Source organism: Macaca nemestrina, chromosome 18, assembly GCF_043159975.1.
Source record: "Macaca nemestrina isolate mMacNem1 chromosome 18, mMacNem.hap1, whole genome shotgun sequence".
Classification (NCBI taxonomy): domain Eukaryota; kingdom Metazoa; phylum Chordata; class Mammalia; order Primates; family Cercopithecidae; genus Macaca; species Macaca nemestrina.
Genome location: NC_092142.1, coordinates 56301157 through 56328018, shown reverse-complemented (window position 1 = coordinate 56328018; position 26862 = coordinate 56301157). Strand labels below are relative to the sequence as shown.

The window sequence follows — 26862 nt, the reverse complement described above, 5'->3', positions numbered from 1 at the left end:
AGCAAGAGTTCAAGTAAGAGGCACTATGGAGACACCTGGAATCTTTTGAAACTGGATGTATCCTAGGAATGACTTACTCCATAGAATCACACCCTGTCTGAATAGGCAAAAAGATTCAGAATCACCAGAACAATGTACATTTGAAGCAAAGTTTTAAATATGGCAACATCATTAAAATCCTGTATTTGGGAAAAGACATCATATCAGACTTTATCAGTTTCTAATAGGGAATCAACTAATGCTTGGATCAGGGAAGAATGTTTGCTTTTAAAGAAACCAATAGCCTGTCAAGTGATCTGCAGGATAAAAAAACAGTATTTAAGTCTTTAACTTGAGAAGCCAAAGGTCTGCAACTACATGGCAAAAATTATAGTTTCATCAAGCAAATGAAAAGATCCAGCTTCACTGGTCATTAAAAAAACACATTTGTAACATTCGGTGTCAGATCTAGATCTGTAGTATGTTTGCTGCCAAATCAGGAGAAACAAATTTTATATTGAAGCTTCCTCTGTGGAAGAATCCCCTATATTACTTCTAGTTCTAGAACAATTTTTCATTTCCAAATGAGGAAATTGGCTAATTCTCTAAGATTTTCCCCATTTTTGAATACAAAAAAACAACTGCTGTAGAATAGGAAGGCCACTGAATTCTGGTATGAGTTTCTTCCTACTCTGTCTCAGTTTTCTCATCTGTGAAATGGAAATTCTAACAGTAAAAGCTATTGTGGGAATCAGATGATTGGCAGACTGGGGTCTAGTTCTCCACCCCAGACAAGAGTCCAGACTTGACCTCTCCACTGGCCCTTTTCCTCCAATTTGTCTCTCTCCAGCCTAGGAGTTTTAATAATACACCATCAACAATTCCAGGGTGAAATACAGCCTTGCTGAAAAAGGCCTTTAAAAACTATGCTTATAAGTAGCTCACCATGGGATGTTCCTGTAGTCCCAGCTATTCGGGAGGCTGAGGTAAGAGGATGGCTTGAGCCCAGGAGTTCGAGGCCAGCCTAAGCAACACAGTGAGACCTGTCTCTAAAAGCAAAGCAAAAAACCAGAAAACTTCACCATGCTTATGGCCGGCAAGTTTAATTTGATTTTGTTGGATCACTTCTAAAACCCATTCCAGGATCTTACATATTGGATGGGGGACTATTATCTAGATTAACAAAATAATTCAAGGGGCTTCTCCCACCTCAAACGGTAGAAATCATATGAAAACAAAATATTCCTGATCAAAACTGGATTAATTCCAAACAGCTTATAATTTGATCAACAGAAGAAAGCCAATTGGCCTGGGTGTTAGAAGGGTATAAAGTGGCAAGAAATCATACATCTGTAGGAAAGGGAGGAACTCCAACACCTTCAATGCTACTTACACTAGGATTTAATTTTCCCCTTTATATTACAGCTTTCTATAACAAAAGATAAATAACTAAATATTGAGAAAAATGTGCCAACTAATTACTAGGTAAAAGTCAAGTGAAAGAAGTCAAGCCAACACTCTATTTCTTGAAAGGAAGAGAATCCCTACAAAGCTCTTAGAGCTTAAACTCAAGGTAATAATCAGCACTACTTCCTATATAAGAAATGAGCCAAATATGTGGCTGGGGCAGAAGCAGAGCCTACAAAGACAAAGGACACATCTAGCCTCTAGGTGAAAAATTAGCGTGAACTTAAGATTCAAGAAAAAGAAAAGGCTGAGGGGCAATTTCACTTGTGTTTTCCTATTTTTCTATCAGTTTAGTAGATCGTTGTTAGGGATCTGGTACCGTGTGGCTCTGCCCAAGAAAAGATTATTGAGCAAATCTATTTGAAAAATAAGTATGTCTAAGTATTTTCCACCCACCAACTGGGGGAAAAAGCAAACTGCCACTGCCCCCATTTTCACAGTTCTCTAGGGTACTTACATGATTGAGGAATTTGCTGTCTCGAGTGGCCCAGCCAATTTGCATGACACCAGAAGTGACCACTGTTACTTCATAGTACCATACCCCAGCATCCACACAAAAGGTGCAACGCACACTTTCAAAAGAGGAGGCATCACAGCGAGCCTGGCAAAACCAAAAAATGTGACAATCAACCATGAGGGCCTGAAGACCACCAAAGATAACTGACTACTGGGAAGGCTGAGTATATTTTTCCTTATTAAAGCTTCTGGTGGACTGTTTCCTCCATCCATCCTCAGTGACAAAAAGTACAAAATCAAACTATATAAGGCATTTGGCAACATACAGAATCAAAGAATTGTTTGCAGCCATTCTTCAAACAGTTCTTTAATCCTGACACATTTAGTGCCTTATGGTACCTTCTGTTCATAAGCAGATCTTTCATCAAGACTTCCCCATGAAGTCAGCAACATTTCCAAAATACAGGGAGAGAGGGAAGCACCAGCCCTAAGACAACTGGCTATGCAACGATTAAAGTAATTACCCTCTCATCCCCCAAAGGGTCTAACTGTAGAAGCATTACCTACCTCTAAGCCATGAGGTGAGATCTTCAGGTATTCGCTGACATCATTGCTATTCAGCATGGCCCTAATGCTACTCAAGTTCACTTTCTCATAGGTCAGCTGTCTACCTTCTTTTAAAACTGCAAAAGAAAGAGTGTTCATGTTTCTAAGGCAAGTAGCTGTGGGGAAAAGAAGAAGCTAGTGCCAGCTACAGCAATCAGACAAGAGAAAGAAATAAAGGGCATCCAAAATGGAAAGGAAGAAGTCAAATTATCTGTGTTTGTGGATAATATGATCTTATATTTAGGAAAACCTAAAAAAATCTGCCAATAAGCTATTAGAACTAAAAAGCAAATTCAGTAAAGTTGCAGGATATAAAATCAACATACAAAAATCAATAGCATTTCTATATGCCAATAGCAAACAATCTGAAGAAGAAATCAAGAAAGTAATTGTACTTACAAAACCTATAAATAAAATAAGATACCTAAGAATAAACTTAATCAAAGAAGTGAAAGATCTCTACAATGAAAACTATAAAACACTAATGCAAGAAATTGAAGAGCACACAAAGATATACCATGTTCATGGATTGGAAGACTCAATATTGTTAAAACGTCTACACTACTTAAAGCAATCTACAGATTCCATGCAATCCCTATCAAAATACCAATGACATTCTTCACAGAAATAGAAAAAATAATCCTAAAATTTATCCTAACAACAATAGACCCAGAATAGCAAAAAACCTGGCCCTGAGCAAAAAAACAAAACTGGAGGAATCCCATTACTTGACTTCAAATTATACTACAGAGTTGCAGGAACCCAAACTGCATGGTACTGGCATAAAAACAGACACATGGACCAATGGAACAGAACAGAGAATCCAGAAATAAATCCATACATCTACAGTGAACTCATTTTCAACAAAGGTGCCAAGAACATACACTGGGAGAAAGGACAGTGTCTTCAATAAATGGTGCTAGAAAAACCACATATCCATAAACAAAAGAATAAAACTAGATCCCTATCTCTCATCGTCTATAAAAATCAAATCAAAATGGATTAAAGACTTAAATCTAAGACCTCAAACTATGAAACTACTAAAATAAAACATTGGGGAAACTCTCTAGGACACTGATCTGGGCAAAGATTTCTTGAATACCCCAAAAGCACAGGCACCAAAGCAAAAATGGACAAATGGGATCATATTAAGCTAAAAAGTTTCTTACAGCAAAGGAAATGATCAACGAAGTAAAGAGACATCCCACAGAATGGGAGAAACTATTTGCAAACTATCCATTTGACAAAGGATTAATAACCACAATATATAAGAAGGTCATACAACTCAACAGGAAAATATCCAATAATCTGATTAAAAAGTGGGCAGAACAACTGAATAGACATTTATCAAAAGAACACATACAAATGGCAAACAGATATATGAAAAGGTACTCAACATTATTGATCATCAGAGAAATCCAAATCAAAACTACAATGAGCTATAATCTCACCCCAGTAAAAACAGTATTTATCCAAAAAAACAGGCAACAGTGAATGCTGGTGAGGATGTGGAGAAAAGGTAACCCTTGTACACTGGTGATAGGAATGTAAATTAGTACGGCCACTATGGAGAACAGTATGGAGGTTCCTCAAAAAACTAAAAACAGAGCTACCATATGATCCAGCAATTCTGCTGCTAGATATATAGCAAAAAGAAAGGAAATGAGTATATCAAAGAAATATCTGCAATCTCATGTTTATTGCAGCACTCACAATAGCCAAGATTTGCAATCAACCTAAGTGTCCACAGAGAGACAAATGAATAAAGAAAATGTGGTGCATACACATAATAGTGTACTGTTCAGCCACAAAAACAGAATGAGATCCTGTCATTTACAATAACATGGATGGAACTGTCGGACATGATGTTAAGTGAAATAAGTCAGGCACAAAAAGACAAACTTTGCACGTTCTCACTAATTTTTGTGGGAGCTAAAAATTAAAACAACTGAACTCATCAAAAGAGAAAATAGAAGGATGATTACCAGAGGCTGGGAAGGGTAGTCGGGGTGGGGGAGAAATGGGGTTGGTTAATGGGAATATAGCTAGACAGAATGAAGAATACCTAGTATTTGACAGCATAACAGGGTGACTACAGTCAACAATAATTTATAGTACATTTAAAAATAACTAAAAGAAAATAAACAAAGAAATTAAAAAAAACCAAAAGAGTATAATTGGAATGTTTGTAACACAAATAAATGATAAATGCTTGAGGGGACAGATATCCCATTTACTCTGACGTGGTAATTACTCATTGTATGACTGTATCAAAATATCTCATATGCTTCAAAAATATGTATTACTATATGTCCATTAAAAATAATCCTCCTGGAAGGTAAAACACACTGATTTTTCATACGTTAAAAATAAACAAACAAATAAATAAGGTAGTGCTATCCTAGTTAAGGAGCAGAGGTGCTCGTAAATGGCAGAATAGGTGGGGAGACATAGCCAGAGCTCTGCTGCAGCATTGCCATTTGAAGATCAATCAAACAAATCCTAGGAAAGGCAGCACTGCTAGATTTATGCTTCCATTCCCTAGAGAATCATTTTGCATGAACAAAATCCAAATTGCACTCTTTCAGAATTATTCTTTAACTGGCACTTCACAGGCTGTGCAGGAAGCTCCTCCCCACAATATTGGGGTAACAGTGGGGGTGGATTTACATGTCAGTTGTGCTTTAGCACAGTACTAACTATGGATGGGGGAGTGAGGGTACAGAAGTATACAGGTTGATCACTCTTAATCTGAAAATCCAAAATGCTCCAAAATCCAGTACTTTTTGAGTGCAGACACGAGGCTCAAAGGAAATGCTCGATGGAGGATTTCAGATTTTTTGATTAGGGATGCTTAACCGGGTATCTGCCAATACTCTGAAATCTGAAAAAATGTGAAATCTGAAATACTTTCAGTCCCAAGCATTTCAGATAAGAGAAATTCAAACTATAAGAGAAACTCAACCTATAGTAGTTTTTGTTCCAGCAGCCCTTGGAGGAGGAAAAGAGAAAAATCAGGAACAGTTCTCATGATGTAGGTAAGACATGACTTGGGTTTTGAAGAGCAAAGTTGGGAAAGGGAGAGGAGTAAAGAGGGAATTCCAAGTGAGGGGAATAGGTCCAGATGTAGGAATCATCAGGACCTGTTTGTAGGACAGTGAGATGATTTGTGTTGGAAAGAGCTGGTTAGACAGTGCCATATAATTAAGGGCTTTGATGCAGTAGGAAACTGGGTGCCAGTAAAGGTTTTTGAACAAGAAAATGCTGGAATTAGAAGCATACTATACAATTCCTGTCTAAAGGGTCTCTAGGATACTTTTCTGCTAGAATATATCCAACCTGCCAGTAGAGGTCCTTATAAGGACTCATACTTACCACTGCAAAAGGAAGACCAGTGAGCCTATGAAAGAAATGAGTCTGGAAATGGAAACAGACATTTTAATAAAGGACAACTCTCACTTACAGAGATTGTCTAAGCTCCACTGGGCACAGAAACCAACTTGACGTTTCAGATAATCAGGATCATTAGCCCAGGACTCCAATGTGACAAGCCGGTCACTAATACTGGATTCAGAAATAGTCAATTTATTTTCACCTGTTTGGAAAGACATAATCCTTGAATTAACAATGAAAGAGTAGAATGATTTGCTCAGCAAATTAGTATTGCTAAGGGGAAGAGGCAATTAAAGAACTGGAGACTAGATTAGACTTCAATTAAACTTTCTAGGGATAACATAGCCAAAGAGCTTTGACTATTTTCTTTTCCTTTTTTTTTAGTCACAGGGTCTCGCTCTGTTGCCTAGGCTGGAGTACAGTGGCACAACCACGGCTCACTGTAACCTTGAACTACTGGGCTCAAGTGATCCCCCAGCCTCAGCATCCCAAGTAGCTAGGAACATAGGTGCATGCCACCATGCCTGGCTGATTTTTTAAAATTTTTTGTAGAGATTGAGTCTTGCTATGTTGCCCACCCTGGTCTCGAACTCCTGGCCTGAAGCGATCCTCTGGCCCTGGCCTCCCAAAGTGCTGGGATTATGGGCATGAGCCACCACACTTCTTTCTAGAAAGTAGCAATCGCATTACTAAATTTTTGGCTATAAAAAGTGAGTAATCATGGTTACCAAGTTTCGATTCTTAGGTGAGAAAATCCTTGCCTTTGTCCCTGTTATACTTCATTGGCTTTAACGTGTCTATCCAGACGAAAACAGAATGTAATGCCCATCTGATGGGGTTCAAAGTGTAGGCTCATCCAGTAACTAAGAAAAATAAAATTTTTAACAACCAATACAGAAGATCATTAGTGCAAGAAGTCACTATACCTACTTGTCTGTGCAAACTTTTCCAGTGCGATAAGTGCAAAAAGCATGACTGTGGGGTGGGACTGTAACTTCTGAAAAACAACAAAAGATAAAAAAAAAAAAAAAAAATCATTCCCCTGCAGAGGTGGCAAGTTATCAGTTTCATTTCCTTGCCCAGTATGTGCTAGATGTTTTTTTGAGTGGTCAGAAAAGTTCCATTCATTCAAGTCCTCAATTATCCGTTTGGCTAATGTTAGTAATGACAGTAACAGTAATGAACCAGACAGGCTCTCTTAATCTTGTAATTTTTTCTTAAAGTCACTAGGTTAACTTATAGATTTGGAAATTTCAAAAGTATCCTGTTAAATACACTATGTTATTTTACTTCGTAAAACTTTTATTAGGGTTTTGTTAAATAAAACATTGATTCTCACATTCATTTATGCAAGCCAAACAGAAACCTTGAATTATAAACTAAAAATGATCTTTTACTTAGAACCCTAAAAAGAACCACTTATCACTACCAAGTTCCAAAATTAGAAATAATTAAATTAACAATTAATGGCTTAGTTTTTAAGCTGTTTCCTGAAAGGAATTCTACAAATGCTGATGGTAGACAGGAGAAAGCAACAAGTGAACTCTTTTAGTTACATTTAAGTTCATGTCACATGAGTTCCCCTTTAAGGAAAGGTCTATCTGTTGAACATGACACCTTCTCATAGCCATGCTTTCCCTACTGCTGCATTGGGAGCCACCAGAGGAGCTCCAGAATATCAGATGATTCCCACTGACTTCCCTGGTACCCACCTAAGTTCTGGAAAGCTCACATAACCACCATCCCTACTGCTGGAAAGCCTATTCAGCATTCTATTTCTTCTCATATCCATCTAAATCCCTCTGCCTGGCTTTTCAGGCCCTGAACCCTTTCTAGCTGGCTACTCAGTCTGTGTCCTATCTCTGAACACTGTCTTCTCTCATCAGACACTTCTCTGTCTCTGGGCTTCTGCCTGTGATGTTCCCTTAGCTAAGAAATCCAATTTTTCCTCCTCTGGGCACAATAAAATCCTAATCTTATGGCATGACCCAGCTGAGGGTCCACCTTCATCAGGAAGTCTGACTTTCATGACACCCCAGCTCTCATTACCCATACCACCCACCTCCCTCACCTTCTCATTTAGTCTTTTTTTTGAGACGGAGTCTCGCTCTGTTGCCCAGGCTGGAGTGCAGTGAGATCTCAGCTAACTGCAATCTCTGCTTTCTAGGTTCAAGTGAATTCCTGCCTCAGCCTCCTGTACCTGGGACTACACGCACATGCCACCGTGCCCGGCTAATTTTTGTATTTTTAGCAGGGACCGGGTTTCACCATGTTGGTCAGGCTGGTCTTGAACTTCTGACCTCAGGCGACCTGCCCACCTCAGTCTCCCAAAATGCTGGGATTATAGGCGTGAGCCACTGTGCCCGGCCCTCATTTAGTCTTGACGAAGTACTTTATCCCATGATCACATCCTGTGATAAAATGGAGGCTAATTATCTTGTCTGAGTAGTTTTGTTTCCTCAACTAACCAATAAACTTCTTGAAATCAAGGACTGCCATGCTGTATCCCCAGAGTGCTCATTGAGAATAAGGTAAGTGTTTTAAGCACGTATCAGCGTGTATTGACAAATAAGGGTTTTCAGACCAGAGTTTTGAAAAAGGCCAATGCTCACTAGGCTTACAAAAATAACTTTTAAAAATATAGACCATTCAAGACCACAGGCCAGAACTAGGAGAGATCTGAGGGCATAGCCTCAGCAAACCACAGGCTTCACACACAATATATTAAATACTCCAGTGACAACAGTTTTAAGAACAGTAGCAGTGAGGGGGAGGGCAGGGAGGAGTAGAGATTTATATACACTGGGAATTTGACTTGATGGCCTCCTGGCTTGGAACACCATGTAATTTTGTTTCCACTGTGGAGGTCCCTATTACCATTTGGCAAACTCTAGGAACATGCAAAAGAGCCAATCATAGCAGCTATCTTATGACTAAATTTAAAACCAGACCAACTCAGCTGTTTTTGCTGGTTGGGATAAATTCCAATCCCACTCTCTTTTTTAAACATAGGAGGGAATAAATAAGCATTCGGGAAACACCTGCAAATAAAATTTACAATTGATTCCATTCTCTGTGCCAGAGGCTATGCCAGCAATTTGAGAAAATGCACAGTTCTAGACGATGCTCACTTCTAGATGACTGAGAATAAATAGTTTTGATGTCTCACTTACCAGACACTGTAGCAAATATTCCAGTATTCCTGGGCTCAGTAAACCTATACTTGCAGGACCTAGACAAATACAACAAACACTTGATATAAATTAAAATGCCATATTATTTTAAATCACTGGTAGCAATCAAATTGTTTTGGTAGAACTCTTTCACGCATGTTATCTTATTCAAGCATCCTGCTCTGAGGTAGAAAATAGTACCAGTCCCATCTCACAGTTAAGCAAGTGAGCCCACAGAGTGAAGCAACTAACTCCAGGGCACTTGGCGAGCACATGGGAGAGTCCAAACCAGCAGCCACATATTCTGATTTCTAATCCATTGTTTCTTCCACAATATGTGATGTTAGTAGCTGAGCTATGCCCCTATACTTTGCTGTTAACTTTCTTAAAATGGGTAATATTCATAAACAAATTAAATATCTGTTTCTCAGGAACTGCTCCAATCAGAAGCTCCTTTTCCTCTCCCTCTACCTTGTATGTCTTCATAATCTAGCTAAACTTTATAAAGTGTGTATATATGCAAATTATATATTGTATACATACATACATATCTTTGTTATGCTGAATTTAGCTGTTCCCCCTTTTTTTCTTTTCCCCGCTCCTTATTCTTAAAGCAAATAAACACAACTTTTTTCTTTTAAAATTTCCCCTGAAAATCCACAAAGCTAAATTAAATTGCATTCACCTCTGTAGCCTTTCAGTAATTTTCTTCCAGTTAGTCTATGTCTCTCAATATCATTGTTAAGAGATTTATTTCTGTTATAGCAGGTTTGATCAAAGACCTACAGTACAAATTTCCCTTTAATGTCAAACAACTGAAGATCTTCCACTGTGGAGTGTCCCAAAGTTACCTGCTAGTTTCTCAGCCAAGCAGCCTAGGACTGCAGATGTGTTCCTGTGTTTGGCAGGATGGCCTGAGTCCTGGCAAGCTACTTCTCCATTTAAATTGAGAATTTCAGTCAATTTCTGGAGTGCATCCTAAAACAAAAAAGTACAAGTGGGTTTGACCCATATACTACACAGGTTGTTTTCCCAGGCTCATTTTTTTTTTGAGACGAAAGCTATAACCAGCACTTTGGGAGGCCGAGGAGGGCGGATCACGAGATCAAGAGTTCGACACCAGCCTGGCCAACATGGTGAAACCCCATCTCTAGTAAGAATACAAAAATTAGCCGGGAGTGGTGGCACGTGCCTGTAATCTCAACTACTCAGGAGGCTGAGGCAGAGCAGGAGAATCACTTGAACCCGGGAGGTGGAGGGTGCAGTGAGCTGAGAGCACGCCACTGCACTCCAGCCTGGATGACAGAGTAAGGCTCTGCCTCAGGGGGTTGGGGGGAGCTATAACCAGGTGTTTTTTTTTTGTTTTTTTTTTTGAGACGTAGTCTTGCTCTGTGCCCCAGGCTGGAGTGCAGTGGCGCGATCTCGGCTCACTGCAAGCTCCGCCCCCCTGGGTTCACGCCATTCTCCTGCCTCAGCCTCCCGAGTAGCTGGGACTACAGGCGCCCGCCACCTCGCCCGGCTAATTTTCTTGTATTTTTAGTAGAGACGGGGTTTCACCGTGTTAGCCAGGATGGTCTCGATCTCCCGACCTCGTGATCCGCCCGTCTCGGCCTCCCAAAGTGCTGGGATTACAGGCTTGAGCCACGGCGCCCGGCCAACCAGGTGTTAAATAAACTCAGAAAGACCATATAAAAATTATGCAATGTACCCCAATGATATCACTGATGGGAAATTTCTGATCAACCTGAAAGTCTCCTTTCATGACTTACTAGATTCCATTTCATTCAGAATGCTTAAGTTGTATCAAATATATGCTACATATTCTTGAATCACTAAACAGATTAAACCCACTCAAATGCCATTATGGAAACATTAAAGGCTAGTGATGTTGAAGTAAAAAGTTACTTTAAAAAGAGTTTTACGGCCGGGCACGGTGGCTCACGCCTGTAATCCCAGCACTTTGGGAGGCCAAGGCAGGCGGATCACGAGGTCAGGAGATGGAGACCATCCTGGTTAACACAGTGAAATCCTGTCTCTACTGAAAACTTCAAAAAATTAGCCGGGCGCAGTGGTGGGCGCCTGTAGTCCCAGCTACTCGGGAGGCTGAGGCAGGAGAATGGCGTGAACCCAGGAGGCGGAGCTTGCAGTGAGCTGAGATCCAGCCACTGTACTTTAGCCTGGGAGACAGAGCGAGACTCCGTCTCAAAAAAAAAAAAAAAAAAAAAAAAAAAAAAAGTTTTACTAAGCAAAAACAAATCCCAACAGTTTTCTTCTTTTTGCTCTCGCTCTGTTGCCCAGGCTGGTGTGCAATGAAGTGACCATGGCTCACTGTAGCCTTTACCTCCTGGGCTCAAGTGATCCTCCTACCTTAGCCTCTCTCGCAGCTGGGGACTACAGGCACATGTCACAATGCCCAGATAATTTTAATTTTCTGTAGAGATGGGGATCTCATTATGTTGCCCAGGCTGGTCTTAAACTCCTGGTCTTAAGTGATCCTCCTGCTTCAGCCCCCAAAAAGTTTGGGATTATAGGCATGAACCACTGCACCCTGACCCAACAGAGTTGAAGGTAAATTGAAACAGGCACCTCTTATGAGCCTAGGCAAAGGTAAATTCATTGGCCAGTACGCTAAAGCCTTTCCCCTTCTGTCCACAATGTTTTTCTGTACTGGGCTTAAACAGATGAATGAAAATGCCAGAATCGAGGCTACGCACAGTGGCTCATGCCTGCAATCCCAGCACTTTGGGAGGCCAAGGTGGGAGGATGCTTGAGCCCAGGAGTTTGAGACCAGCCTGGGCAACATAGCAAGACTCCATCTTAAAAATGAAAGATGCCAGAATCCAATTAAAAAAAAAAAAAAAGACTCTAAAACACATGGACTAAGACAACGAAAGTTTGACGCTTTTGTTCTATGTAAGGGATAACCAGGGTTACACTAATCATTAATACATTTGAGTAAGATTCAAAAGTGCTTGCAGTTTTAACTTTTTTTTTTTTTGAGATGGAGTCTCACTCTGTCGCCCAGGCTGGAGTGCAGTGGTACAATCTTGGCTCACTGCAACCTGCACCTTCCGAGTTCAAGTGATTCTCCTGCCTCAGCCTCCCAAGTAGCTGGGATTACAGGTGCACGCCATCGTGCTGGCTAATTTTTGTATTTTTAGTAGAGATGAGGTTTCACCATGTTGGCCAGGCTGGTTTCGAACTCCTGACCTCAAGTGATCTGTCTGCCTTGGCCTCCCAAAGTGCTGGGATTACAGGCATGAGCCACCGTGCCCGGCTTTTTTTTTTCTTTTTTTTAAATAGAGACAAGGTCTCACTTTTTGTTCAGGCTGGCATCAAACTCCTGAGCTTAACTGATCCTCCTGTCTCGGTCTCCCAAAGTGCAGGGATCACAGGCACGAACCACTATATCCAGCCCAGTTTTTCCTCCTAATAAAAAACATTATTAAAACTTTTGAGGAAATCACTTAGAGAAAGATAAGAAAATCAGCTCAGCAACTCAACATTCTCTTCTAGCTTCTGAATAAAGATTGCCACCTCAGATACAAATACTTCTTTTTTTAGCCAGGCTAGAGCGCAGTGACGTAATCTTGTCTCACTGCAATCTCGACCTCCTGAGTGCAATGATCCTCCCACCTCAGCCTCCTGAGCAGCTGGGACTATAGACATGCACCATGACACCCTGTTAACTTGTGGATTTTTTTGTAGAAACAGGGTTTCACCAGGTTGCCAGGCTGGACTTGAACTCCTGGACTCAAACAATCTGCCTGCCTTGGACTCCCAAAGTGCTGAGATTACAAGTGTGAGCCACTGCACCCAGCCTAACTGCTGCTTCTTTTTTTTTTTTTTTTTTTTGAGACAGAGTTTTGCTTTGTCACCCAGGCTGGAGTGCAGTGGCACGATCTCAGCTCCCTGCAACCCCTGCCTCCTGGGTTCAAACAATTCTCATGTCTCAGCCTCCTGAGTACTGGGATTACAGGTGCCTGCCATCACTCCTGGCTGATTTCTAGTAGAGACAGGGTATTTTAGTAGAGATGGGGCTTCACCATGCTGGCCAGGCTGGACTCGAACTCCTGACCTCAGGTGATCCACCCACCTTAGCCTCCCCAAGTGCTAGGATTACAGGTGTGAGCCACCGCGCCTGGCCTTAAATGCTTCTATTTTTAACATTGAAAAAAATTTTAACCTAGGCTGGGCACAGTGGCTTACATGTATAATCCCAACACTTTAAGAAGCCAAGGTGGGAGGATCTGTTGAGCCCAGGAATTCAAAATCAGCCTGGGTAACACAGTGAGACCCTTTCTCTACAAAAATTTAAAAAAATTTAGCCGGGTATGGTGGTGCACGCCTGTAGTCCCAGCAACATGGGAGGCTGAGGCAAGCGGATCACTTGAACCTGAGAGGCTGAGGATACAGTGAGCCATGACTGCACCACTGCACTCCAGCCTAGGTGGGGCCAGGGGAGGAAGGGAGGAAAGGAGGAAAGGGAAGAAAGAGAGGGAGGGAGGGAGGGAGGAAGGGAAAGAAGAAAAAAAAGAAATTAAATAAAGTCTTGATAGAGAATGTGGCAGGGCACGGTGGCTCACGTCTACAATCCCAGCACTTTGGGAGGCTGAGGTGGGCTGACTGCTTGAGCACAGGAGTTCAAGACTGGCCAGGGCAACATGATGAAACCCCATCTCCACAAAACATACAAAATTAGCCAGACATGGGGTCATGCACCTGTGGTCCCAGCTACATGGGAGGCTGAGGTGGGAGGATCACCTGAGCCCAGGGAGGTTGCAGCTGCAGTAAGCTGTGATCACTCTACTGCACTCCAGTCTGGGTAACAAAGTGAGACCCTGTTTCAAAATAAACAACAAAATAAAGACAGAGGGCTGGGCGCAGTGGCTCATGCCTGTAGTCCCAGCACTTTGGGAGGAGGCCGAGGCAGGAGGATCACTTGAGGTCAGGAGTTCAAGACCAGCCTGGCCAACATGGTGAAATCCCGTCTCTACTAAAAATCCAAAAATCAGCCGGGTGTGGTGGTGGGCGCCTGTAATCCCAGCTACTTGGGAGGCTGAGGCAGGAGGATCGCTTGGACCCGGGTGGTGGAGGTTGCAGTGAGCCAAGATCACATCACTGTACTCCAGCCTGGGCAACAGAGTGAGACTCTTATCTCAAAGAGAAAAAAAAAAAAAGAGGACATAATTCTTCATAATACAAAATAAATTTACATAATAAAATCAATACTGAATAAAACAGACCCCAAATGTATAAAGATGAAACACATTACATCAAATGTTCTTTGTGGTCATTTATCCTGGGCTTAAACAAAAATGATAGTTTCCTAAAAGATAAGTATTAACTTACTTTAGTGGGCAATGGACATTCATCTAATAACAATGTTATAACAGCTGGTCCCAGTGGATCTTCCAGTGGAATAACTCTAATTAAAGACTGGACAACATCCAACCATCCTTCATCTAAGAGCAAATCAAGAAGATTATATGATGGAGTCACTATTTTTAAAATGTGAAAATATGTCACACAAGATCAATTCACATTAAAAGAAAGACTTTTGGTCTATAGATTTTTAGCAGCTAATACTTGGCATGGACATAATCATCAATTGCTAGTCATTGTGGTGGAGTAAAAACATCTTAAGTTACAGGAGTCTGGTGATTTGTGGGTACCTGTATTTGTAAAAAGGTTAAGCTACGGTCTTGTGTTCTCACATTAAAATAGTTTTAAGCATCTTATTTACTACACAGGAGTTAACTGAGAAAATGAAGCATACTCAGCAGTTGGCTTTGTTTTCAGAATGAAGAAAAAATATCCTTGGCCAGGGGCTATGGCTCACATGTGTAATGCAGCACTTCAGGAGGCTGAGGCAGGAGGATGCCTTGAGCCCAGGAGTATAAGACCAGCCTGGGCAACATGGTGAAATTCTGTCTCTACAAAAAAAGAACAATTGCTGGGTAGTGTGGCATGTGCCTGTGGTGCTAGCTACTTGAGAGGCTGAGGTGGGGTGATCACCTGGGCCAGGGTAGGTTGAGGCTGCAGTTGAGCTGTGATTGTGCCACTGCACTGGGCAACAGAGTAAGACTCTGTCTCAAAAAAAAAAAAATATATACATATATATATATATATATAAGTAATCTCTCCATTCCAGAACAGTATGGTCAAAGATCCATCAATACCAAAAAAAAAAAAAAAAAAAAGGTGAGAGCCCAGGATGCTCTCTGAATTCTTATTTAGATGGAAATGTAAAATTCTAGGGTTTGGTTTTTTTTTCCTTTTTGGCATACTGGAAGATTTTTAAATTTTCTCTTTTAAAAATATAGGCCGGGCAATGCCATTATGCACATTGCCTATTATACCTATTCAGGGAAATTTCCATACAGTAAGGGCTTTTTTCATTGTTATGTATGCTGTCTTTTTGGAGTCTTTTATCTCAAAACAAAACAAAAAACAAAAGGTGGCTACTTTTCTTCATTATTATATATTCATTACAAAGTAATAAAAACAAAACTAAAAATACCTGTTTCTGCCATTTCATGTAATGTTATCATTGAATAGGGAGGTTCCTGATCACTGAAAAAAAAAAAAAAAATTCAAGGCATTAAACCTGAGGAAATAAATGACAATTCCAAATAAAAATTCAAACTGGAGGTGTGGAGGTAAAAAGGGACAGAAGAAATGAACACAAATGTAAGGAAAGAGATAGAAGAGACAACCTGAGCTATGACCTGTAAGGATGAATGTATACTATATGTGCTAATTTCCAGTCATTGTCCACAATGACCCACAGACAAAATGGGCAGGTGGGTACAGACAAGGACTACTATGTGTCCTGGGGTAAAAGCACAGGACTAAACTGGAGACCACAGCCTACTCTCAGCTTTACACTCAGAGGCCCAGTGCCAACTGAGACAAGCCAGGAAGGTCAACATCATCTTCATACTTACCTGAGAGAAATGCCAGGAAGAGAGATGATAATCCCGGTTGAGGACTTATGGAAGCAAGGGCCTATATAAACATCTTCATTTTGAAGTTTTCCTCTGGATATACTACATGCTTATACTTCATAAAATGGTATTACAAGAAAACAAAACCAAACTTAAGGAGCTATTTAACATTCTAGACATTGATCCAAAGTGGCATTCTACACCTTAATTCAGTGGTGTGATCCCAGAAATCTTTAAAAAGTCCTTCAGGGGAACTTCAATAATGAAATGTTTTCCATTAAACAATTCTAACTGCTTAAGAACTCACCACTTATTTGTTTACATATTGTGGGTCTCTGTTTTACTGTGGAAAAAAAAAAAAAAAGCCTAAAAAACTATCATCTTAAGTCATTTAATCCTGAGAATAACCTCGTGATATGGGAATTACTATGGTAATTTCAGGTACTCACTAGGTGCTGCCTGTTTAAACAATATAATTGACTGATGCAAACATTTCTGAAGAATGATCTGGCAACAATAAAATTAAGTATGCATATATCCAACACTTCTAGATAAATTTTTACACAGGTCCAAAAACTGATGCGTATTTGTGCTGTTCACTCCAGTGCTATTTGTAGGAACAAAAATTTGGCAGTAACCTAAATGACCACCACCAGATGAAAATGTAACAAAATATAATACTTTCAGGCATACAAGGGAATACTCTGTAATAGTCAGAAGCAGTTGTAGATTTATATACAGCAAGATAGATTTCAATGTTGAAAGAAGTTAAAAACAAAGAGGTTTGTATAACTACATTACTGTCTTTTAAAACATTGCAAGGGGCCAAGCGTGGGGGCCCACATCTGCAATCCCAGCACTTTGGGAGGCTGAAGTTGGATGATCGCTTGAGTCCGGGTATCTGAGACCAGCCTGGGCAACACGGCAAGACCTGGCTCTACAAAAACTTTTAAAAAAATTAGCCAGGTGCAGTAGCACATACCTGTAGTCCAAGCTACTTAGGAGGCTGAGGTGGGATGATTGTTTGAGTCTGGGAGGCTGAGGCTGCAGTGAGTCATGATCATGCCACTGTACCCTAGCCTGGGTGACAAAGTAAGACCCTGTCTCTTTAAAAACAAAACAAAACAAAACAAAACAACTCTCTCTCTCCAAGTTTATTCTGCACTCATTTTTCCAATGAGCTTAAATTAACATTGCTTGTGGTTTACTTCCTGATTTGGGAAGGAAAACTTCTATTACAATTTGGTAAAAGAGATTTAAAAAAATTTTTAAATTAATTTTTGAGGCAGGGTCTTGCTCTATTGCCCAGGCTGGAGTGCAGTGGTGTGATCATAGCTCACTGCAGCTGGAAACTCCTGGACTCTAGCAGTACTCTGGTCTTAGAGTCCTGAGTAGCTGGGACCACAGGCACGCGCCACTGTACCTGGATAATTTTTAAATTTTTTTGTAGAGATGGGGGTCTCCCAATGTTGCCCAGGCTGGTCTTGAACTCCTGGCCTCCAGCTATCTTTCTACCTCAGCCTCTCAAAGTGTTGGGATTAGAGGTAGGAGGCATTGTGTCTGGCCAAAAAATTACTCTTCTAGAAGACTAACAAATGCTCCAGTATTTTATGGAAAAGTTTAATACAGCTCTAAAAATTCATTTGTATTCACAGATACACTCTGTTTTATGCTTAATTTTTGAGGAACTAAACGAAACTAGGTTTCTATAAATGTGATTATCAAATGTTTATATACTTAAATTCACTAGCAGGGCCTGAAGCAAAAAGAACACCTAAGTAACTTTTTAAAAAATACTACCAACTACTGAGCAACTGTTAAGTACAAAGCTCCACACTAAATGCCTTATGTACATTATCTCATGATAATCTTTGTGGGAACAGTATTATGTCCCCATTTACAGATGAGGAATCTGAGGCTTCAAGAAGTAACTTACCCAGTGTCATGCAGTTGAGCCAGGCCCATCATGGTTCTAAGCTTTGTGCTCTTAACTACTGAACTATACAACTTTAAATGTTTTTTTCCACTTGAATGATGCCCTTTAATTTCACTGTTATTCAATCTGGGATTTTGTATTTAGAGGTAGACAAAGCAGAGGAAAAGACAAAACAGGTACAGGTGTGCCTTGAAGTTTCAACTGACAAGCTTCCTAAATGGATTAAAGATAGTCAAATAAGGGATAAATAAAGGATCAAATAAACGATAATGAAAACTCTCCTTGACCTTGGTCCTTATGTTGCCAAGAGAAGTTGCCTGTAGCCATGTTCTCGGTAAAACAGCTTATCTTGAATCTGAGGTCAGTAGAATAGACAGGCATGTACCATTAACAGTGAGCCTACATGAAACCATTTCCTGTTGTAGCTAGCAACATAAACTCACTCCATATTTATTCTATTCTCTAATAAAGAGCATAGCTTTAATTAGTGTTTTCTGCTACAGAAACATTTAGACATTTCCAGACAGAGTAGATGACAGCAAGCAAAAACATCAAATCTCATTCACTCTGCCATCAGAGGAGAATTAAAATATTCTCCTTTGCCCTGTGAGCACAAGGCTTGGCGAGTATGTCCTAAAGGAACTGAAGGAGTCCTAAAGTCATGGCTCCTGGCAGAACACTTTTCATTCCACTGGAGGTGACTGTGAGTCAGATACTTACTTATCTACAAGAGTCCGTATTACCGCCAGTGTGTCCAACACTAGCCCATCCACATTTTGTTTCTTTCTCCTTGGCTCATGTGGTCCTCGGCCCCTCCTCGGAGGCCGAACAGGGTCCCGTGGTTGGCTCCTTGTGTCAGCAGTGGGTACTGCACTGTTCTCGGCCTGTTGCTGCTGGGTGTCGACACTGTCATCTGGTCCACTGTCATCTCGGCAGATACAGGAATTACCCATGGTAGTAGTGGCACCTCTAGTTCCTAGGAAGTGGGCTATGTGCTCTTCGAGAGTCAACAGCAGACCCTGGCCAAGGCTTCTGCTCGCTAAGAACACGGCCCAACCAAAGACGATCATTTAGGTAGTTTTCAGTTTTCCAAGTACTGTTTTCATAATCTGGAGTTGAGGAATTTGCATCCTATTTGTTTTTAACAACTGAAGGCCAAAGAAAGTTGCAGAGCTTATTCCCAACATTATCAACTACAGGGAATTCTGGTCATCCAATAGCAGTTCTAAAAGAAAATGAGAAAAAGGAAAATGAATAGAATATTCTTGACCACTTAATTACTCAAACTTTCTTAGTCTGATTTTATAGATATTAGGAGGATTCTAATGAAGAATCATCTTTGGTTATTTTTATGGGTTTCCAATACCAAGAGACAGCTTTGGATAACAGAATTAGCAATCAATCAATAATTTCTTTTTATCATTCTATTACAAAGTTGATTGTCAAACCATACTCTTATAGACCAGAGGAGTTATCATTGATTTTTTTAAAACCACATGTATAGTTTTTTCTAGGTATATAGAAATACATTAGAAGGATGTGTGTGTTTTTTTTTTCAAGGGCTCCTTTTATCATAAAAAAATCAGTTGTCTTTCTGTGTAAGAGATAGGTGTTAAAAAGAGAAAAATCTTTAAAAAAATGAATTGTCTCCTTGCTTTAAACCCACAGGATAATTTAACAAGTTTTAAGATACAAATATGATAGCACCATTTGATATCAAGGAGAATAAAAGGATAGAGTTCCCCATTGGAAGCTCACTCAAGAATTGACAGAATTCATAAAGTTGTTACAAAGTGTTTCTGTTATGTAAGCAAGGCTTTGTTTTGGGAAAGGCAAATTGATATCACAAAAGTTGTATTTTCACAAAGATCAGTTTGTTGCACATGTCCGTTACAAAGTTCAGAATAAGATCCACCAATTTCTTTGCCTGAAAATACTGACTAAGCACCTTGTGCCAGGTACCATGCTGGACTAGGAGAATAAAGATGAATAAGGAATAGTTCCTGCCCTCCAGGAATTCATGGATGGCCATTCTCATCCCATACAGTATGTTTATCATCAAAAAACCTAATGAAAGAACCAGTTCTTCATGAAGGTGATAAAATCTGGTTAGATTCTGGAAGGAAGTAAAGATTTAGAAACAGGAGACTTACATGGGCTGGTAGCAAAAAGTAAAAAAAAAAACACAACAAACAGGCTGACATCTGGAGAATAGGCCACATAAGGAATAGACCATGCTAGTATGTAGTCTCTATACAATATTTGGCTAGTTACAATTAATTCCTCATACCCTAAGCACTGGCCAGGAATAATATAAACAAAATTTATAATTCAGTGGAATTAGGAGAGAAATATTACTTCCATTATTTTATGTATTTATTTACTCATTTTTGAGGAGTCTCGTTCTATCACCCAGGCTGGAGTGCAGTTGCTTGATCTCAGCTCACTGCAACCTCCACCTCCCGGGTTCAAGCAATTCTCCTACCTCAGCCTCTCGAGTAACTGGGACTACAGGTGCTGCCACCACACCTGGCAAGTTTTTATATTTTTAGTAGAGATGGGGTTTCACCATGTTGGCCACAAACTCCTGACCTCAGGTTACCTGTCCACCTCGACCTCCCAAAGTGCTGGGATTACAGGTGTGAGCCACTGTGCCCAGCCTACTTCCATTATTTTAGACAGATTAATGGCAAATTCTTTTTATTATTTTCCCAGTTTGATTACTGCTACAGGGGAAACATAGAAGAAAAAGAGATAAATGGAGACAGAAAGTCTTTATATGTACATATATATGTATATATAATCATATGTAATAAAATATACATAAAGAGGGAGGAGGCAAAGGGAAGGGAGAGAGAAGAATGGAATGGGATGGAACAAGAGAGGAGAAAGAAAAGGAGAGAGAAAAGAAATGAGAGGCAACAGATGTTTTCGCTATTAAGACAGCAATGGCTGGGCCAAGTGATACCACAGATGTTCTTGGTTTCCCCAAACCACTTGGGCTGTCTTCAAAATTTGGAGGTTGTACTGAAAAGGATGTGACTGAAGTATATAGGTAGGAGCATGACGCAAGGACCAGTTGGAAATAACTTTTTAAAAGAACACGTTCTAAACCAGCAGAGTCGAAGTAATAACATTGCCATTACTGTGCGGATCAGAGTATGATTCGCTTTAGAGGGTAGATAACTATGAGATTTCAATGCTTAAAAGAATAGAGGAAACAGAAATCAGAAATAGGAATAACTCTTTAAAGGGTCTCTGGAATGAATTTCTACAGATCTTATAAATTATGCTGGTTTGTGAGAAAGATGAAAAAGCAACATTTAAGAAGCTATGCTCTGGGTCCTCTCACAGAAATTTCACTGATAAGGTGCTGTTAGAATATTTCAGGTGAAAAGAGGTAAACAATGCAAGGTTTTCGGACAGGTGTGGCTCTGGGCAGTAGCTCAGATGATTGTGCCACTAGAGTATTTATTTGAAATCATAAAGTATCTTATTTAAAAATATATTTATCTAGAAACTTAAAAATATACACATTCATTTCTAAAACCTAAATGCTACACAGGCCTATGGAATGTGAAAGTTCCTCTTCTGCTCTACCTAGCCCATCCCTTTCCCAGAAATAACCTCTTAAAAGCTTCATATGTTTGTTCCCACATCTGTTACTATATACTTATAAACTAGCTTTTTCTTTTCTTTTTTCTTTTTTGAGATGGAGTCTCACTCTGTCGCCCAGGCTGGAGTGCAATGGTGTGATCTCGGCTCACTCAACCTCTCCCTCCCAGGTTCAAATGATTTTCCTGCCTCAGCCTCCTGAGTACATGGGATTACAGGTGCACACCACCATGCCTGACTAATTTTGTATTTTTAGTAGACAGGGTTTCACCACGTTGGTCAGGCTAGTCTCAAACTCCTGACCTCGTGATCCGCCCGCCTCAGCCTACCAAAGTGCTGGGATTACAGGCATGAACCACCGCGCCTGGCTGTTTTTCTTTAAATCTAACTAGAATGAAGCCATAAATACTGTTCTATGATTTGCTCTTTTTAATACCACAACCTTCTGTATCAGTATATATATAACTACCTCATGCATTTAAAGGTTGTATATAAATTCATACTCTGGATTATCATAGTTTCTTGACCACTATGCTATAAAAAACTTGTGGCTAACCCAACTAACATTTTGGGGATGGCAGAAGGGAGTAGTCCAGGATTAGAGACATGGGGCCTCTTCTGCGGAATGCGTCATCCCCTGGGGAAGTGCTAACTCCAAACTCCTTCCTCACAGTGGTAAGGGTCCTAGGACTGTGCTCTGTGGTGTCAACATTGCCACAGCAGAGGGGAACTCCACTGGCTTCTCTAATATCCCACAGCCTTTCCACACAATCTGTATGAAGGTAGGATGGGAAACAAGATTCAAACAGTAGATTCAATCCAAATTGGGGAAAACATACCTGAGGAAGGGAGGCTAATCACATACTAAAAATAATTGGCAATGATTTGAGAATGTCAAGTTCCAGAAAACAAAGCCCTGAAGGGGAGAGAACAGGGATCTTGCTGAAGCTCAGTAATTTCAGGGGGGAAAAAAAGCAAAAAGAATAGTGGATCCTAAAAAGTTACAACTTAATGCCAACACATAAAGGTATTTAGAATAATTAACAAGAAACCATCTTGGGGTGCCTGTGAGGAAAGAAGTTAAAAAGAGGTTTGTTGGATCTTAAATTCTTAATTTTATCATTTTTTCCTAAGGTTTTTATACACTGAATACAGAATAATCTACGCAGATTTCCATTTAGTACAGTTTTTTTCTTTTTGAGACAGAGTCTCATTCTGTCGCCCAGGCTGGAGTGCAGTGGGGCGATCTCGGCTCCCGGGTTCATGCCATTCTCCTGCCTCAGCCTCCCGAGTAGCTGGGACTACAGGCACCTGCCACCAGGCCTGGCTAAATTTTTGTATTTTTAGGAGAGACGGGGTTTCACCGTGTTAGCCAGGATGGTCTCCATCTCCTGACCTCATGATCCGCCTGCCTTGGCCTCCCAAAATGCTGGGATTACAGGCATAAGCCACTGTGCCCCGCTCATTTAGTACAATTTTAAGGTGATTGGACGATATCCAATACATGCAGATATTTTAAAAAATCTGACTAAATCTGATAGGCTGGGCATGGTGGCTCATGCCTACAATCCCAGCACTTTGGGAGGCTGAGTTGGGAGGGCTGCTTGAGCCCAGGAGATTGAGAGCAGGTTGGGTAATGTAGCAAGACCCCATTTCTACAGAAAAAATTAAAAAATTAGCTGGGCGTGGTAGTGCACACCTGTGGTCTCAGATACTCAGGAGGTTGAGGTGGGAAGATCACTTGAGCTGGGGAGGTCGAGGCTGCAGTGAGCCCTGATGGTGTCATTGCATTCCAGCCTATGTGACAGAGCCAGACTCTGTCTTTGGAAAAAAAAAACAAAAAACAAAAAACAAAAACTGACTAAATATGAAGGTAAGACAAAAATTAAGTTTTTTTTTTCCAAATTGAAATAAAGTGCGTTTTGAGTCAGTTTCTTCCAAAAGAGCAATTTACCTTAAATGACTCAGAAAATGTCAACTATAAAATTTGTCAGAGAAGAAAATGAGGCTTTAAAAAAAACTTTAAATACTTCAAAGCCAAAGACTTTTTTTTTTTTTTTAAATAAAAAGGACCAGCTGTGAAAACCAAGTGTAAAGAAGAGGTTAACTAGGTGGATGAAGCTGTAAGGCATTTCATAAAGGCAAGCCTATGAAACATACAAGGACAAAACAAGAGCTACTACCTCTAAATACTTTTTGAGATGACTACACAGAGTACTCTTGAGGGCTACAGCCACAGACAGGGCACATAAATGAACAAGTATATGAGCTTTCAGATTTATTTGGCACTAAAAATCTATAGGTTTTCAATTGGAAATGGTTGTCATTCACGGTATTTTTTTTTTTTTTTTTTTTTTTTTTTACAGAGAAGTGATGGACTGTAGGCAAAACTGGGTGAAAGCTAATCAATTACACTTTACACAACTTTGTTTTATCCATTCAGAAAAAGCTTTATGTGGCCCACTTTCCAAGGACCACTGTTTTAAGACAATAAAACTCAGCTGACAGATTTTACACACAATACGAAAGGCCACCATAGCACAGTATACTCTGTTGTCAGACTAGGTGAAAGTCCCAGCCCTGCAATATTTACTGACATGTATCCTAATTAACCTGACTCTTGACACATGTTAAAAAACAGAGACAGTAATAGTTCTTATCTCAAAGTACCACTGTGGGGATTAAACAAAATAATGCATGTAATACGCATGGCACAGTGTCTAACACTTAAACTGGATCAAAAAATGCAAGATGTTATAAAATGAGCACATATCTAATCAGAAATAACTAAACAACCTGGGGGAGGGGGATTCTGGAGTAAAACTTGAGTTAAAAGCACTAAGAAAACTTTTACAGAACTACCCCATACTGAACTAATTTCTACTTACCTATAACCTATACTTATCTATATTTTTGGACAGAGAATCTTGGGAGGGATTGTAGCTTAATCACCTCATAGGTGGCATTAGAATCACTTAGGGTACTTACTAAAATGCAAATCCCTGGTCCCACTACAAATACCCAGAATCAGAATTTCTAGAATGCCGGCTCAAGCTTGTGTTTTCTTAAAAGCTCCCCAAGTGACTCTGATGGCAGCCACATTTAGAAATCACTGTGTATAGAACCTACCACAGAACCTGGCACAGCAGGAAGGACCCACTGACTGAATTAGGGGGCAACCTGAAATACTAAAGGGCAATTCTTCTCGAGTCAAAAATGTTAATTTCCTTGTCCAGTAAAATGAACTGAGACTATCTTTGAATGCAGTCCTTTGGAGAGGTCAGCCTAAAAAACCATTAGAAGAGTTATATCCATAAGTGACATGTACAGTACATATTAACACAAAGAAAAAAACGGCTCCATATATTTTCCTATGAAGCATCAAAATGAACCTAAATGATATGCTGCTTAAGGGTAATATCATCCAAGGTTAAGAGACTGAATGGAATAGAAAATGAATAAGAGATTATATAAAGACAACACATCTGTAATACATATATATATACATATATATATATATATTTTTTTTTTGAGATGAAGTCTCATTCTTTCACCAGGATGGAGTCCAATGGTGTGATCTCGGCTCACTGCAACCTCCATCTCCTGGGTTCAAGCAATTCGCCTGCCTCAGCCTCCTGAGTAGCCGGGACTATAGGCGCGTGCCACCATGCCCAGCTAATTTTTTTGTATTTTTAGTAAAGACGGGGTTTCAATATGTTGGCCAGGCTGGTCTTGAACTCCTGACCTTGTGATCCACCCGCCTCAGTCTCCCAAAGTGCTGGGATTACAGGCGTGAACCACCGTGCCTGGCCAATACCTATATTCTTTACCTTAACTTCAAAGACAACATTAGCTGGTGAAGTCAACTTTGAGACCAAAAAAAAGCTAGTCACAGAATTTAAATACACATCTGTGGCAATCATCAACTGATTTAATAATTTTTATCACTGGACGCCAGTGCTTAGTAGAAAGACTCTTCTCACCACCTAAATGGCAATACTTTTAATATCATTATACTCTTTTTTTATTTTTATTTTTTCAGACGGAGTTCCACTCTCATTGCCCAGACTGGAGTGCAATGGTGTGATCTTGGCTCACTGCAACCTCCATCTCCCCGGTTCAAGCGATTCTCCTGCCTCAGCCGCCCAAATAGCTGGGATTACAGGTGCCTGCCACCATGCCTGGCTAATTTTTATATATTTAGTAGAGATGGGGTTTCACCATGTTTACCAGGCTGGTCTTGAACTCCTGATCTCAGGTGATCTGCCCACCTTGGCTTCCCAAAGTGCTGGGATTACAGGCGTGAGCCACCATGCCCAGCCTAATACACTCTTGATAACAATTTTGCTGCAAAAGCACCATTATGATCAAATATTTCCTTTGCAAATCTATTTCTCTGAAGTGTGGTATTATTAATTTTGATTCTTGCCTTTTTAAAAAAGAAACTAAAGACTATTCCCTCCATTTCTATATTATTTATTAGATTTTTACATTTTACAAGTTTTTTCTTTTTTCTTGGGGGCAAATGAAGCACCTAACACTTTATATTTTTTTAAAAGCTGCTCTGAGACGAAAAATAATCAAACTTAGGGTGTTGGTAAGTTTGGTGTTAAAGCAGTAAGGTTCTGGTACTCACTGTCTATAAAACACAGACCTCTACCATCATGAACAACTCACCATGGAGACATCTGGCCAACTGGTCTAACCCTCTCTGACAAATGGTCCAGGAATCAATGATTCATCTCTTCAAATATTTGCTTGCATTCAGCCATAGTACAGATCAGTGAAAAAGAACACTTTCTTTTCTTTGAAAATAGGACTGCAGAATTACACTGCCAAGGAAGAAAAGCTGATTAAAAGAGTGATCATAAAGAAGAAAAACCAGACTTTGGGCACTAAATTACTATTGTTATAATCTTCACCTTGTCATTCCAAAATAGTGTTAGAGGATGCGACATTTTTTTCCAACTCTCCCCCGCAAAGGCTAAGTCAAATAGCATGAATAGCAAAATGTGTAACATCCTGAAAATTTTAATTGATGTCCTCTCATTAGATTGATGACCTCTCAAATTTTAATTGATGACCTCTTTAAATGATGTCCTCTCATTAGAAAATGTTTTCGGATTTTTCCCTAAGTGTGTTAAAGCGATAGCTTCTATCATCACATTTACCCCCTACTCCCAATATTTTATTATGAAATTTTCCATACAGAAAATTGAATTAGAGTTCACTGTAAAATGTGAACTATATACCCACCACCTAGCTTCTACTACTAACATTTTACTAA

General features: G+C 40.0%; 1 protein-coding gene across 6 annotated transcripts in view; it reads right to left on the bottom strand.

The window, feature by feature from the left end:
- Positions 1-26862, bottom strand: part of LOC105494035 (ring finger and SPRY domain containing 1) — a 53078-nt gene that overhangs the window by 18607 nt on the left and 7609 nt on the right. For 3 of the 6 annotated variants that reach the window (XM_011762118.3, XM_011762117.3, XM_011762119.3), the window contains exons 2-11: positions 26253-26407; positions 18681-19185; positions 15598-15650; positions 14427-14539; positions 9926-10052; positions 9075-9133; positions 6832-6898; positions 5972-6103; positions 2470-2585; positions 1904-2047 (exon numbers count right to left, since the gene is read on the bottom strand). In XM_011762118.3, coding sequence (XP_011760420.1) covers positions 1904-2047; positions 2470-2585; positions 5972-6103; positions 6832-6898; positions 9075-9133; positions 9926-10052; positions 14427-14539; positions 15598-15650; positions 18681-19030 — 1161 coding nt within the window. In that variant the 5' untranslated portion in view covers positions 19031-19185; positions 26253-26407. The remainder of the gene's footprint in view (positions 1-1903; positions 2048-2469; positions 2586-5971; positions 6104-6831; positions 6899-9074; positions 9134-9925; positions 10053-14426; positions 14540-15597; positions 15651-18680; positions 19186-26252; positions 26408-26862) is intronic. The other 3 variants (XM_011762122.2, XM_011762120.3, XM_011762121.2) reach the window with 1 other exon arrangement.